The sequence below is a fragment of the Prionailurus bengalensis genome, chromosome C1, assembly GCF_016509475.1.
Source record: "Prionailurus bengalensis isolate Pbe53 chromosome C1, Fcat_Pben_1.1_paternal_pri, whole genome shotgun sequence".
Classification (NCBI taxonomy): domain Eukaryota; kingdom Metazoa; phylum Chordata; class Mammalia; order Carnivora; family Felidae; genus Prionailurus; species Prionailurus bengalensis.
Window position 1 is genome coordinate 189199345 of NC_057345.1, and position 16240 is coordinate 189215584.

Here is a 16240-nt window from a genome sequence, read left to right on the forward strand (position 1 = left end):
TCTGAAAGAGGTGGGGAGATTCTTGGGGAAACCCCAAAAGAAAGAATATATTTACTCTTATTTGAGGACATTAACAAATCTGCTCATTTTTTAAGGTGTGATAACTATTATCACATATCAGATACATACTGAAATATTTATGATGGAATTATACACCTGGGATTGTCTTCAGACTATGAGGGAGTAGATTAGAGCAATGTAATGTAGATGAAATAAAATAGGCCAGGAGATGGGTATATGGATATAATTACATACACATTAAAGTTTTCCATAAAACCTTTCACAGAAAATGCAATCACTCAAAGTATCAAAAAATCTGTTAACCACAGGTCTGACTAGAATTCTTCAGTTTATTTCATTTTATTTCCTAATGAAAAAAATTCAACATAGCTCAAGTTGGAAATTCTTACACCCATTATTAAAAGATATAAAACCCAAAATACAATAACATCAGCCCCCTCCTATTTCAATGGATTTACCACAATTCTAAAAACACAAAATAAACATACATTTTCAGATTCATGCTGTGTGTTCAAACTTAAGACACAGTACTGGAAATCTGGAATGGAACCAACCAGACCTAGCTCCATAACTTCAACATTTAAGTCAAGCTGTCCAGACACTGGATCTTCTGCAAATTTACATTCAACTCTAGAACGGTGGTTAAACACTAGATGTGCAACTTACCAAGAACTAAAAATTGTAATTGAAAATCACATTGGTTGTGCAAACCACTCTTTGAGCCTAGACTATGGACCTACACAAAGCTTGGAACAAACTGGCTTGACTGTATACAAAAGTACCAGCATACACATTTAGAGGTTGGCGGACATTGTTAATTACCTATCCAATATCCCCTTTCTCCATTTTCCTTACAAAGGGAAGCCTAGGTATGCCTAGCCAAAAAGCATATTTCTCAGCTTCTATTATGGCCACGTGACACAGTGCCAGCCAATGAGATAAAAAACACTGACAGATTTGTTGTTGGCGCATACTTTTTCCCTTTGCTCCATCTCTTTCTCCTACCTGGAACAAATACACAAAGTAACTTCTCTGTGCCCACAGGACATAGGCATGAGGGTGAAAACACCTGTTATGGATTGGGGAGAAAAGAGTATAAAGGCATTGTGGAGCTGCCTTACCAGCCCTGAACTACTTATGTCTAGACTTCCTTTTTTTTTTTTTTTTTTTTTTTTTTTGAGAGACAGAGTGTGTGAGTGGGGGAGAGGTAAGGGGCAGAGGGAAAGAGAGTATCCTAAACAGGCTCCACACTCAGCACAGAGCCCAACGTGGGGCTCAATCCCACGACCCTGAAATTGTGACCTGAGCTGAAATCAAGAGTCACTTAACCAATTGAGCCACCCAGGCTCCCGCAGACTTCTCATTTCATGAGAAAAATAAACACATACTTGTTTAACCTACTATATATCACGTTTTCTGTTACTCGGCCGAAAAGAAATCCAAACTGACATAGGAGGTACTGTAAATAGGTATCATTTGTCTTATGTTAAAAACAGAAGCTAGGGTACCTGAATGGCTCAGCTGGTTAAGCAACTGACTTTGGCTCAGGTCATGATCCCACGGTTCATGAGTTCAAGCCCCCGCATCGGGCTCTCCCCTGTCAGTGCAGAGCCCACTTCAGATCCTCTGTCGCCCTCTCTCTCTGCCCCTCCCCTGCTTGTGCCAACGCGTTCTTTCTCTCTCAAAATTTAAATAAACATTAAAAGAAAAAAAACAGAACTTAGAAAACTACCTCCTTGTGCATCGAAAGCAGGGTGGAGAATTGTGGTACAGTCACACAGTGGAATATAATTAGCAATGCAATTTAAGAACACAATAATATGGACGAATCTAACAATGCTGAGCAAAAGAAGTCAAATACAGAAGTATATACCATATGACTCCGTTTACATAACATTATAATGTCTAAAAACAAGCAAAACTAATCTAATTAGTAGTCAGGGCAGAGGATCTTAATCTGAGTACTGGCTGCATGAATGTGATCAGTTTGTCAAAATTCAGCAAGCTATGCATTTATGTGCACTTTTTGATACATATATCAATCTTTGGTAAATCTTGAAAAATAACTGTGCCTAGATATTGAAAACAGACAGAGTCCAGCAAACAGAACTCCACTTTTCCTACAGATTCTCACTAGCTCAGTAAAAGCAACTGACCAAAAGAATGGTCAAAATAAAAAAGTATAATAAATATAACACATCTTTAAATAACCTAAGTTATGTTGCAGGAATATCCACAATTTAAACTGTAAAAGTAAGAGGGCACTTGGATGGCTTAGTCAGAAGAGCATGCAACTCTTGACCTTGGGGTCATGAGTTCGAGCCCCACATTGGGTATAGGCATTACTTAAAATAGATTTTTTTTAAATGTTTTAACTGTAAAAGTAAGGTGCTCAATAGTAGATGTGAGAATGTACCCATGACTTTTTAAAGATTTTTTTTTAATGTTTATTTTTTTGAGAGAGAGACAGAGCATGAGCAGGGGAGGACAGAGAGAGAGGGAGACACAGAAGCCAAAGAAGGCTCCAGGCTCTGAGCTGTTAACACTGAGTCCAATGCAGGGCTCAAACTCACCAAATGCAAGATCATGACCTGATCCGAAGCTGGACGCTTAACTGACTGAGCTACTCAGTAGCCCCATACTCATGACTTTTTTAAAGAAGCAGAATATCAAAAATTATCTACCTCCCAAAAACCACAATTTCAGAAAATTCTAAAATGGGGTACTAAACCTATCTTAGAGAAAATTATCCACAATAATTCTAATGTTCTGAAAGAAACAAATGATTTGATCTTAGAAATAAAGTTTCCAGGTCTATTGTTAGTAGAAGTAAAGATCAAGAAGTAATGTAAAATCACCACGAAAAGAAAACTACTCCATGACAACCAACTCTTCCTCAATAACAAAACATCATGGAGGCTAAAAGAAGAGGAGGAAGATACCAGTTGTTTCAAGTTTCTGAGGCAACCCTCCAATTCTAGGGCTTAGCATGGTGCCTAGAACATTCAATAAATAACTTGTTTAAATGAATGAATCTGACCAGTCATTCCTTCAAAAAAACTAAGTATCCAGTCACTGTGCTGGGCACTTCAAGAAAAAAGGATGAATAAAAAAGCCTGATTCCTGACCCTCAAAAGCATTCTAATGAAGAACACTTAAGTAAATAATTTTAACACTATATATAAAAACTATAGTCGAGGGGCACCTGGGTGACTCAGTCAGTTAAGCGTCCAACTCTTGATTTTGGTTCAGGTCATGATCTCATGCATGGTTCATGGGATCAAGCCCCACATTGGGTTTTGCACTCAACGCAGTGCCTGCCTGGGATTCTCTTTTTCCCTCTCTCTCTGTCCTTCTCCCACTTGTGCTCACTCTCTCTGAAATGAACATTTTTTTTAAAAAGCTATAATAGAGACATTCTCAGCTTTGCTGGCAGTATCACAGTCAATGAGGTTTATCTGGGATGCAATTATTGCTAATATAAAAAACATTCTAAATGCTAAGGGGGCTAAAAGGTATGAAGACCTATTTGACAATGGCTTTATAGTTCTGAATTTGAACTACTCATCTACCTTCACGAGTACTACAACCATTACAATCATACTCAGTTTTCAAAATACTATTAAATATTGTTTAGGTAACATTTTATTTGCAATGTTTTATTAATAACTTTTATGTTTGCAACATCCACTAACAGCACCTCATGTATCTATCAGGGAGAAAATAGAATATATCTATCAATCCTCTCGCGGGGCATGCAATGCTTACTGTATGTATCACTACATGCTTAAGTTATAGTTACAGTTTTTAACATATAAATAGTATACATAATTATTAATTTTAATATATACCCAATTCATCATATTCTCCTACTATTTCAAGCTAACAGTAAGATAAGAAAACATGAGCAACAGGAAGATACAAAGAATATTGCAGGGAATAATGCAATCCTGACAGAAGAAATACAATTAATGTGGCAGATTAAAGATAACTATGAATTCTTTGTTACTCTTCCCATTGAGAAATGAAGTCTAAATGCCTTTCCCTTGTTGACTACAGCTAATATTGTACTGCATATTTGAAAATTGCTAAGAGATTTAATTCTCATCACAAGAAAAAAAATTGTAACTGTGTGGTGATGGATGTTAATTAGACTTATGATCATGATTTCACATTACATACATCAAATATCACATCATTATGTTGTATACCTGAAACTAACATATTACAGGTCAATTAGATCCCCCAAATAAATAAATAAATGCCTTTCCCTTGAATTTGGGCTGGCCTTAGCGATCTGCCTGACCGACAGACTATACAGAAGTGACTTCCAAGGCTAGGTCCTAGGAAGCTTGAGGTTTCCAGCCAGGGTTCTCTGGGAACATTCACACTCTTATGAGCCCTGAGCTGCCATAGCTCAATATTCTGGGGTTCCTATGCTGAGCAAAACACATGGTGAAACCACTAAGAGAGGCCTTGTGACTTTATGAAGAGCCCATCCATTCCAGCACCCAACCATGTAATCCCAGTTGAGGCCCTACACAACAAGGAGCAATGGTTAAGTCCAGCCCACAGGGCTGCCCAAATTGCAGATATATGAGCAAAATAGAAAACTGTTATTTTAAGCCTCTAAGTTTTGAGGTAGTTTGTAAGGTACCAACAGATAACCAGAACTACATAATGCTTCCAAATCCTTGACTAAAAGGAAAATAAAAGAAAATCATTCAGTTTCTCTCTGAGGTGGGAGTGGGGAGAGTGAAAGTGCTTACTTACAATAGTTAGCATTTGAAGTAAATCAGTCATCTAATTATTACAAATTAATAGACCTGAATTAAAGAGCTGAAGTCCATGCTGCCTTTGATGATTTGGGCATGGCAGGAACACTATAAACTTGAATAAAGGGAATAAAAAAGGGAAAATATTTGTACAAATTACCCACACCAATTTTGATAGCAAGCTTCTGGTTCTATATAAGTGCTTAGATTTGCTTGAGATCAGGCAAAGGAGAGCACCCAATGAGATCTACTATTGGTTAAAGGATTGTCTTTATCCTTTTTGAGAGATCATGTACCTCTGATGAAAGCTATAAGCCTTTTCTCCCTAAAAAAATACAGACATACCAGGGCACCTGGGAGGCTCAGTCAGTTAGCCATCCAACTCTTGATTTCAGCTCAGGTCATGATCTCATGGTTTGTGAGTTCAAGCCCCACGTAGAGCTCTGTGCTAACAGTGTGGAGTCTGCTTGGGATTCTCTCTCTCCCTCTCTTTCTGCCCCTCCCCTGCGTGCTCGCACACTTGCTCTCAAAATAAATTAAAAGAAAAATACACATGGCACAAAAACAGACACACAGACCAATGGAATAGAATAGAAACCCCAGAACTAGACCCACAAACGTATGGCCAACTCATCTTTGACAAAGCAGGAAAGAACATCCAATGGAAAAAAGACAGCCTCTTTAACAAATGGTGCTGGGAGAACTGGACAGCAACATGCAGAAGGTTGAAACTAGACCACTTTCTCACACCATTCACAAAAATAAACTCAAAATGGATAAAGGACCTAAATGTGAGACAGGAAACCATCAAAACCTTAGAGGAGAAAGCAGGAAAAGACCTCTCTGACCTCAGCCGTAGCAATCTCTTATTCGACACATCCCCAAAGGCAAGGGAATTAAAAGCAAAAGTGAATTACTGGGACCTTATGAAGATAAAAAGCTTCTGCACAGCAAAGGAAACAACCAACAAAACTAAAAGGCAACCAACGGAATGGGAAAAGATATTCGCAAATGACATATCGGACAAAGGGCTAGTATCCAAAATCTATAAAGAGCTCACCAAACTCCACACCCGAAAAACAAATAACCCAGTGAAGAAATGGGCAGAAAACATGAATAGACACTTCTCTAAAGAAGACATCCGGATGGCCAACAGGCACATGAAAAGATGTTCAGCGTCGCTCCTTATCAGGGAAATACAAACCAAAACCACACTCAGGTATCACCTCACGCCAGTCAGAGTGGCCAAAATGAACAAATCAGGAGACTATAGATGCTGGAGAGGATGTGGAGAAACGGGAACCCTCTTGCACTGTTGGTGGGAATGCAAATTGGTGCAGCCGCTCTGGAAAGCAGTGTGGAGGTTCCTCAGAAAATTAAAAATAGACCTACCCTATGACCCAGCAATAGCACTGCTAGGAATTTATCCAAGGGATACAGGAGTACTGATGCATAGGGCCACTTGTACCCCAATGTTCATAGCAGCACTCTCAACAATAGCCAAATTATGGAAAGAGCCTAAATGTCCATCAACGGATGAATGGATAAAGAAATTGTGGTTTATATACACAATGGAATATTACGTGGCAATGAGAAAAAAATGAAATATGGCCTTTTGTAGCAACGTGGATGGAACTGGAGAGTGTGATGCTAAGTGAAATAAGCCATACAGAGAAAGACAGATACCATATGGTTTCACTCTTATGTGGATCCTGAGAAACTTAACAGGAACCCATGGGGGAGGGGAAGGAAAAAAAAAAAAAAAAGAGGTTAGAGTGGGAGAGAGCCAAAGCATAAGAGACTGTTAAAAACTGAGAACAAACTGAGGGTTGATGGGGGATGGGAGGGAGGGGAGGGTGGGTGATGGGTATTGAGGAGGGCACCTTTTGGGATGAGCACTGGGTGTTGTATGGAAACCAGTTTGTCAATAAATTTCATATATATAAAAAAGAAAAATACACATGTAAAAATAACAAAACGCCCCATACAATTTCAATGATTTTCAGCCTTTAGGGCCCATGAACTTTAGGTTTAGAACCTGTTGTAGACGATTATTCAGCAATGGTTCACAAATCCACTAGATAATGCTGGCAATTGTTAAAATTACAGGAAAGGTATTTTACTCAAATTCACAAAATAATTTTTCACTCATCAACAGAAAACCCAGCAATTCAAGTCTTGTGTGATTTTAACGTCCACCTGTATTTTAACCTAAAATTGTTACTCAGCTGCAATGTCTTAGCGCCAGATAACAAATTTCTGAGACGTGCCTCAGAAAATGCATCCTCCTTAAAGAGGTTGGTTTAAGTTAAGATTGTCTCTTGGGGACAGTGGGTCAGTCTCGTGCTGCTGATATTGCACAGTAATAACTTGAGATTCTTATTCTTGCTCATAAGCCTCTTAAGGGTAAGAGTTCAGCTTCATATCTCTTTACATCCTTAGCACCCAACACTGAAATTGTACTGGGTCTTGATTATTAATAATGATGCTAGTTAAACAGAATGGAGCAACAGTTCTCAAACTTTTTGGTCTCAGGACTCTTACACTCTTAAAAAGTTATTTGGAACTCCATAAAGTTTTTGTTAGGTTAGTTATATTTATTCAGGTTTACAGTTAGACATTGAAACTGAGAAATGTTTTAATTATCCGTTTTAAAAGCCCCACTATATATTAACAAATAATATATTTTTATTGAAAATAAAATGAGAAGAACATCAGTTTTTTCTAGTGAGAAGAACAGCACTATTTTGCATTTTTGCAAATCCCTTTAACGTCTGGATTAACAGCAGCTAGATTTTCACATCTGCTTCTACATTTCAATCTGTTGTGATATCACAGGCCACGTTAGTGTTTAAAAAACGCCACTGAAAACACAGGAAAGGATCAGAGTGAAAAAGACAAATAATGTCCTAGTATTATCATGAATAGTTTTGGCCTCAAAGACCTTCTAAAACAGAATCTAAAGAACTTCTGGCCACCTGTTAGTGTACTAGGTCCTTTATTTCTTCTTTCATGTCTCTCTCAATGACTGGAATTCAATGACTGGAGCAATAAATTCTGTAATTTAGTTTATAATTCTTTCTGTACATTGCTCTTTCATCAGACTATAGTAAATTTCAACATGCTTCCTAGCATCAAAATAAAAGGCTGATGAAACTAAGCATTTACACCTGTTCTTTCCTCCCTGGTAACCAAGTAAACAACTATCCAGGGAGATACTTATAATGCCACTTATAATTCCCATACCAACTTGGGAATTAATCTAGATTGTTAAGAGCCATCCAAAATTAATCTAGATTATGATTAAGCTTTAAAAATACCAACGTACATTTTGCACAATAGTACAAATCCACAAAAGCCTCACTTGCTTTCACAAACTGGTACAAAACTGAACCGGGTTAAAAGCCAGGGAAACAAGTGTGTTAAATTTAAAAGTGCAAGTACATTATGGAGTTGAATGAAAAATAACTTTTCTAGATAAATATCATTAAACAAGCGAAAGATCCAAAGAGACTTTAAAAAGTCACAGTCATCTGAGCAAACAAAACGAGGTCCAGACACAAACGTTATGAATTAAAAACTAGCCATAAACGTGGTTAACTGAAAAAGGATGAGGAAGAAAAACTTAACAGGCAAAACTGAACACTCCTGATCGAGTGCAAATCCCAAGTAAATTTTTTATATTAACACTGAGATGGAGCACTTTGCCATAATAGGCAGCTTTCGGTGAATGTTATGCAACTGCTCTACATTGAGTTTTCCTATCCTTTCCTTCAAAAGTATCAGTCAGCTTCAGGTTAATGCCCAGATGAAATGTTGCCCTAGCAGTTTCTTTCTACTTTGTTTCTTGGTTATTCTGAGTGCTCTCTTACAACTGGAGAGTTTCTGAACCAATCCCGAGTAAGAAATGGGAAAGTACAAGAAAAGAGGCGACAGCTCTGCACCAACACACTGCAAAAGACTCAGCAGAGCAGCGGCGGCCCTACCCAAGCTGCAATCCGAACAGAAAGCAGAGCTTTTTAGGTTCCCAGCAACACCAGACGTCTCCCGCCCCCACGTCCCCACTCCTGGACAATCTAAACACCGAGAACCAAAAAGTGGAGTCCATCCGCTTTTCAGGGCCACAGAGCCTCCCGGGCTGGGATGGTCTCCCGTTACATAACTGGGGCCTAGGGCCCTGCTTCTACAGTCAGTCCCCAGGACAGGGAGACAGACATGTTCCCCAGGGACCCTCTCAGGGAAGCTGAAGCTGGGCCCTGCACCTGGCCGACCCCGGAAAAAGAAGGGGGAACGACTCGAGGGAGGCCGCGATCACAGACGCTGGGGCGGGAGGGGGGGGGGGGGGGGGGGGGTAATGAGCAGGCCGGGAGAGGAGCAAGGGCGGCTCCCCGAGGCCCGCTGCAGGCCCCAGCGACTCCAACATTAGTCCACTCCCCTCCCTCTCCGGCCGAGTCCCCACCGGCCGCCCCCTCCCCCATTCCGCGCTCCCCTCCCCCGCGCCTCCATCCCCGGCCCCAGCCGAGAGGCAGGCGCACCAGCCGAGTTAAGGACTCGGCCACTGCTATCAGACCGCTCCCAGTCCGGTACCTGGTCAGACATGGTGACGGTGGCTTCACCCAGGGTCTCCGCACAGCAGCGGCCTCGGGTAGGCAGAACCTCGCTCCGGGGTTTACAAATCCGTCTCTCTTCCCCACAGCACAACACCGCGGCTGGAGGGACTTCCGCTACGCGTCGCGTCACTTCCGCTCCGCGTTGGGAGGAGGGATCGGGAAAAGAGGAAAGGCGAGGCGGGAAAACGGATGGGGGACGCTGCCGGGAGGCGGGAGGGCCGGAGAGCTGCTTTATTGGTGGTAGCGCGAGTGAATTAACACCAGTCTCCCCAGCTCTACTGACGACCCTTCGCTTCCGTCCGGAGCCTGTACTCCAGGGGAGAAGTTCCCGGTCCCCAGTCTCACTGTTTGGAACCGTACTGACAGCCCGCACTCCCACCCCTCCGACACCTTGCACGTTTTTGAAAGCTGAGCCAAGATATTTCTATTGTCCCTTCCTGGCTTTGGTCGTCAACTTCCCTAAATAAATTCTATTGAATACCAGTACTTCTTACCTTAGAGATAACTTGTGGTTAATCAGCCACCTGGCCTGACACATGACCTTGATTTTTCAAAAAGCAAAACAAAACAAAACGATCCCATTGGACACAATCTTGATGGCTACTGATGAAAGAGATTCTTGGGAAAGTTCTAAACTGGTAGGGAGGAGGAGGTAATTCCAACTCTAGAATTGGTTGCTCTGAGCTAAAAAATGATTCTTACATAATTTCATCTTTAAAATACAGTGGCCCTACTGGCATAGGGTAGAAGATAAGGATCTAGGTAAATGAAATAAAATTGAGAATCTGGAATTAAATCAAACCCTCATACACTGATTAATTTTTGACAAGAATACCAAGACAATTTAATGGTAAAAGAAGTCTTTCAACAAATGTTACTGGGACAACTGGATATCCACATGGAAAAGAGTGAATTTGGATCACTACCTCACAACATATGAAAAATTAAATGGATCAGAGGCCTATATATAAGAGCCAAAACTTAAAACTCTTAGGAGAAAACAGGCATAAATCTTCTAGACCTTTGATTAGGCAATGGATTCTTAGATATGACACCAAAAATAGAAGCAACCAAACGAAAATAAATAAAACTTCATCAAAATTAAAAACTGTCTTTCGTGTTGAAAAAATCTGAAGAATGAAGAAAATATTTGCAAATAATATATCTGATAAGGACCTCATATTCAGAATACATAAAGAACTATTACAATTAAATCATAAAAGATAAATAATATAATTTTTTTTAATGTTTATTTTTGACAGAGAGTGTGAGCAGGGGAGAGGCAAAGAGAGAGGGAGACAGAGAGACCCAAGCAGGCTCTGCACTGTCAGTGAAGGGCCCAATGTAGGGCTCAAACTCATGACCATGAGATCATGACCTGAGCTGAAATCAAGAGTCAGATGCTTAACCACCCAGGCACCCCAATAATACAATGAAACAATTTTTAAATGGACAAAAGATCTGACAAGACATTGCTCCTAATGAGATATGCAAATGGAGAAATGGACATGGAAAGATATTCAACATCATTAACCATCAGGGAAATGCATATTAAAACTGCAGTGAAGTACCATTTCATGCACACTAGAATGTCTATAATCAAAAAGACAAGGCAGATGATGATAAGTATTAACAAAGATATGGAGAAATTGGAACACATACACCACGTGGAAATATAAAATGCTTTGGAAAATATTCTGGCAATTCCTCAAATTGTTAAAGTTATCATGACCCATCAATTCTATTAGATATATACCCAAGAGAATTGACATGTCCATACAAAAAAACAGTTACACAAATATTGACAGCAACATCATTCATAATAGCAAAAAAGTGGAAATATCCAAATGCCAACAGCTAACTAATGGGTAAACAAAAACGGTATACATTTAAAATGGAATACTACTAGGTCATGAAAATGAACTACTCATACAATGTGGAGAACCCTTGAAAACATGCTAAGTGAAGGGAAAGAGCCACAAAGAATGATTCTTTTTTTTTTACTTATTTTGACAGAGAGAGAGATAGAGACTGAGCAGGGGAGGGGCAGAGAGAGAGGACAAAGAATGAACTTTTTGTTCTCTATTACATAAAAAATCCATTGCTCTATCTTACACTTTGTATAGATATCTTACTCATGCATAATTTTGTAACATCATGGATTGCTCATTTAAAAAACATTGATTCAATGAATCGTATAATTTCCTAAATGTTGACACATTTCATTATGAAACATTTTAAAATCATATTCATTATTGTCACAGATTCATCAAAAAACATCTTCAATAATACTATTTTTAGACTCATCAGAAAAAACTTGTATTCATCACTGTCAAATTCACAATGATGAATACTAGTTTTCTAAAATGCTAATTTTTTTAAGTTTGTTTGTTTGTTTGTTTGTTTGTTTGTTTTGAGAGAGAGAGCGCATGCATATGTGCTGCACAGAAGTTGGGGAGGGGCAGAAAGAAAGGGAGACAGAATTCCAAGCAGGCTCTGGGCTGATAGTGCGTAGTCTGATGCAGGGCTTGATCTCATGAACCATGCGACCATGACCTGAGCCAAAATCAAGAGCCAGACACTTAACCAACTGAGCCAGGTGTCCCTCAAAATGCTAATTTTTATGTAAAAGCTCAACTTCTGTCATTGACAACAAATATTGGCAGTTTTCTTTGCTAGGCTCTTTTGTTCATTTTTTGAGAAAATAGCTGCTCTAAGTCTGAATAATGATTGTTGACCTGCCATATTCTGTCACTTAAAAACAGTGTTCCTCTTTTTAAAGTGGCTAAATCAGCTTATACCTCAATCTTTTGTGTGCTTTTCCTAGAGATAGCCATCTTATGGAGAAGAAATGGCTGTACTTCTTCATATAGAATATTTTAAAATGTTATTTGAGCATGAAATTTAACAAAATTAATGTTTCTGTCTTACTGCTGCTAGGAGAAACTGCCACAAACGTCATGGCTTAAAACAACACAGTTTATTTTCTTACAGTTCTGAGAGTCAAAAGTCAAGGTGTTGCAGGGCATGTTCCTTCTGGAGCATCTAGGGAAGAATTCCTTTTCTTACCTATTTTAGCTTCTGGATGCCACCTTCGTTTTTTGGTTTGTGGTCCCTTTCTTCATCTCCATGCATGCTAGCCCCCCTCCATGCAACTAGCCCCCCTTACTCACCCTCCCAACCCCTTCGTCCTCACCTCTCCCTCTTCTTCTCCTCAGCTTCTGTCTGTGATCACACCTGCTTCTCTGACTCTGACCCTTCTGTCTCCCTCCTGTAAGAACTCTTGTCAGTCCATTGAACTATCTAGATAATCCAGGATAACCACCTCATCTCAAGATTCTTTTTTTTTTTTAACGTTTATTTTTGAGACAGAGAGAGACAGAGCATGAATGGGGGAGGGTCAGAGAGAGAGGGAGACACAGAATCTGAAACAGGCTCCAGGCTCTGAGTGGTCAGCACAGAGCCCGACGCGGGGCTCGAACTCATGGACCGTGAGATCATGACCTGAGCCAAAGTCAGATGCTCAACTGACTGAGCCACCCAGGCGCCCCTCATCTCAAGATTCTTAATCACACCTGCAAAATCCTTTTTGTCATGTAAGGTAACATATTCACAGATTTCAGGGATCAAGAAGCGAACATCTTTAGGGGGCCATTGTTCAGCCTACCACAATTAATTTTTTACTCTTTCAAGAACATTCTTAGGTGAAACTAGGTTTTTGTTTTCAAGTGCATCACAGTGAGGAATACGATGAATGCTAGTATAGTTGGCATCACTGTCTTGATTCATGCTAAAAGGCCAGCAGTTTTACAAACTACTGCTTTGCACTCTCAGTGCTAATGTCCACACAGTGAAAAAAGCAAATAATGTCTAAATATCATTACAAAAATAGTTTTGAACTTGAAGACCCCCTTAAAAGGTCTCAGGTCCTCCAGTATTCCACAGACCATATTTTAAGCTAGAGGAAGTAAAATGAGATCTTTTTCCTGGCCGAGACAAATGGGAAGAGGGAAAGAGGCAAGCATGACAAGTTCTGTATGATAGGACCACGGTTTGGGAGGTAGGAGCTAGAAAGAAAACTCCAGAAAGGAAAGTAAGAGACCGTTCACTGAAAATCTAGTAAATCATATTAGGAAATGTGGTCTTAATCCTGAAAGGCCTGAGGTTGGAAGTAGAGGGAGGAGGAGTAAGGGGGGCATAATGTGTTTTTAACCCGGGGAAGAAATTATACCAGATTCCAGTGGGGAAAAGCAAGACAACCAAGGGAAATAAGGTAGAAAGCTGCAGCAGTAATCCAAAAGAAAAAAAGAGAATTACAGGGAATTAGAACAATGGTGGTAGAAATGGAAATGAAGATGATACAATCATCAGGTTTGGATATTTATTAGATTCTAACTTGGGTAACCTGATATGGTGATATCATTTAAAGATTTGATAGAAAACCTTGGAGAAGAAGAGCAGATTTGCAAAGAAAAAAAAAAGATAAGTTTTAGATGTAAGTGTGCAGTACCAGAGTTATTCAAGGCAAGATGTCCAAGAGGCAATTGATAAGATCTGGAGCACTGAGAGAAGTCTGGGCTGAACGTAAGAGCTTTGGAAATCAGGGGCATATAAATGTTGTTGATGATAATTATTAACACTTACTGAGTGGCAGATGCTCTTCCAAGTACTACACATTTATTATTTCACTTAATCCTATAAAGTAATAAAACTATCCTCATTTTATAGATGAGAAAACAGAGACAAGAGAGATTGAATTCACCCAAGTGATGGAGTCAGTATTTGAGCACAGGAGATCTTGGATCCAGTTCCTTCAGTGATATATAACAAGTAAAGAGGGCAGGAGAAATGCTCTTTGCAGGATACCCATCAAAATCACCTGTGAGGGTTTTCAAATTTAAGTAAACCTCTGAAATTTAGATGAATGTCCTCAAGAGTTTATTCCTCTTTTTTTTCCCCCTCACTCCTCACCTCCAGAATCACAGCCACAGTGAACCACAGTTATTGCCAGAAGTGTCTTACATTCCTTAGGTGTGTTATGTCAATAAGAGAGTGGTCTGAATTTAGGATCTCAGAAGTGAAGAAAGTCTTGGTGACAACAAGGACTAGGGTGTGGACTTGGAAGTACATGGCTCAAGTGCCCTAAGAAATGAAGAGACAGAGGAATAGAAGACTAGGGTGTTGGTGGGTTATCACATAGAAATTCAATTCACTCGAAAGAAAGAAAGAAAGAAAGAAAGAAAGAAAGAAAGAAAGAAAGAAAGAAAGAAAGAAAGAAGGAAAGAAAAGAAAGAGAAAGAAAACAAAAGAAAAGAAAGGGAAAGGAAAGAAAGAAAGAAAGAAAGAAAGAAAGAAAGAAAGAAAGAAAGAAAGAAAGAAAGAAAGAAAGAAATTGAAATCACTCTCAGCGACTACAGGGCCTGGAGTGTAAGGAAGCCAATGGCCAAGTGAATAAGTTTGGTGATAGTAGTAAAGAGGAAGAACAATTGTTTGTTTGTTTGTTTTAAATGTTTATTTATTTATTTTTGAGAGACAGAGCTCTTGAGCTGGGGAGGGACAGAGAGAGAGTGAGACAGAAAACCCCAAGCAGCCTTGTGCTGTCAGCACAAAACCTGCCTGATGCAGGGCTTGAACCCATCAACTGTGAGATCATGACCTGAGCCAACTGAGCTACACAGGCACCCCAGAAGGACAAATTTTTAAACCAAATGGAAGAATGGTGTTCTCAAAGTAATATTGGAGGGACTAAGAAACACCAAGAACTTGGACCAATTTTCTATCATTTCTCAAACAAGATTCTTGGAGAAATTAAAATTAAACATTACCTGCACATCTGCTATGTACCTATGCCTTGGTATTAACAGCTCTTTATCTCTCCTCTCCTTCCCTTCCCCCACAAAGATTCAAAACAGGTTTTTCCTGCACTAACATGGCACTATGGGTAAAGCAAATTCCACAGTTGTATTAATTGATGAACAAACTAGCCAAGAATAAATTCCTGAGTTCAGGGATAAACAACCTCTTTGCTGTCTGAAGGAGTATTTATTTATTTATTTATTTATTGAATGGCCTCAGATGCCATTCAAAAGCAAAGTAACAAAAAGTGCAAACATTTCCCATCCCTCGGCAGATCATCTAACAAACTTAAAAAAAACTTCAACTACCACAATTTTAAAAATAATTTCCCTCTTATAATATCAGTTCTCAAGAAGAGGCCTTTTAAATTAAACTTACAGGTGCAATTAACATATTGTCTTCTGGGGCACCTGGGTGGCACTCAGTCGGTTAGGTGCCTGGCTCTTGATTTCAGCTCAGGTTATGATCTCATGGTTCTTGGGATCAAGCCCCCAGTGGAACTCTCACGGATCCTTCTTGAGATTCTCACTCTCCCTCTCTCTCTCTGCCCCTCCCCCACTAGCATTCTCCCTCTCTGTCTCTCTCTCTCTCTCTCTCTGTTTCTCAAAAATAAATAAAGTTAAAAAAATATATTGTCTTCTATGAACAGAACTGCCCATATAATTAGAAATTAGTGTAGCTTGCAACTCTGCACTCATATTTTCTCACAGGGGAAAGAAATCAGAAGATACAGAAGTTTAGAAGAAGGAGGAGGGGGGAGAGGGAAGGGAATGAGAAGGAAAGGGGAAGGGAAAGAAGAAGAAGAAGAAGGAAGAGGAGGAGGACAAAGTGAAGAAGAAGAAGAAGAAGAAGAAGAAGAAGAAGAAGAAGAAGAAGAAGAAGAGGAGGAGGAGGAGGAGGGGTGCTTAGGTGGCTTAAGTTAAGTGACTGACTCTTGATTTCAGCTCAGGTCATGATCTCAAGGTTGGTGAGATGGAG

General features: G+C 39.7%; 1 protein-coding gene across 1 annotated transcript in view; it reads right to left on the minus strand.

Moving 5' to 3' along the window:
- SUMO1 (small ubiquitin like modifier 1) overlaps nucleotides 1–9518 on the minus strand; it is a 30948-nt gene extending 21430 nt beyond the window's left edge. Inside the window, exon 1 of the mRNA XM_043577509.1 lies at nucleotides 9384–9518. Within this exon, the coding sequence (XP_043433444.1) occupies nucleotides 9384–9395 (12 nt within the window). The 5' untranslated portion in view covers nucleotides 9396–9518. The remainder of the gene's footprint in view (nucleotides 1–9383) is intronic.
- Between the last annotated feature and the right edge of the window lie 6722 nt (nucleotides 9519–16240).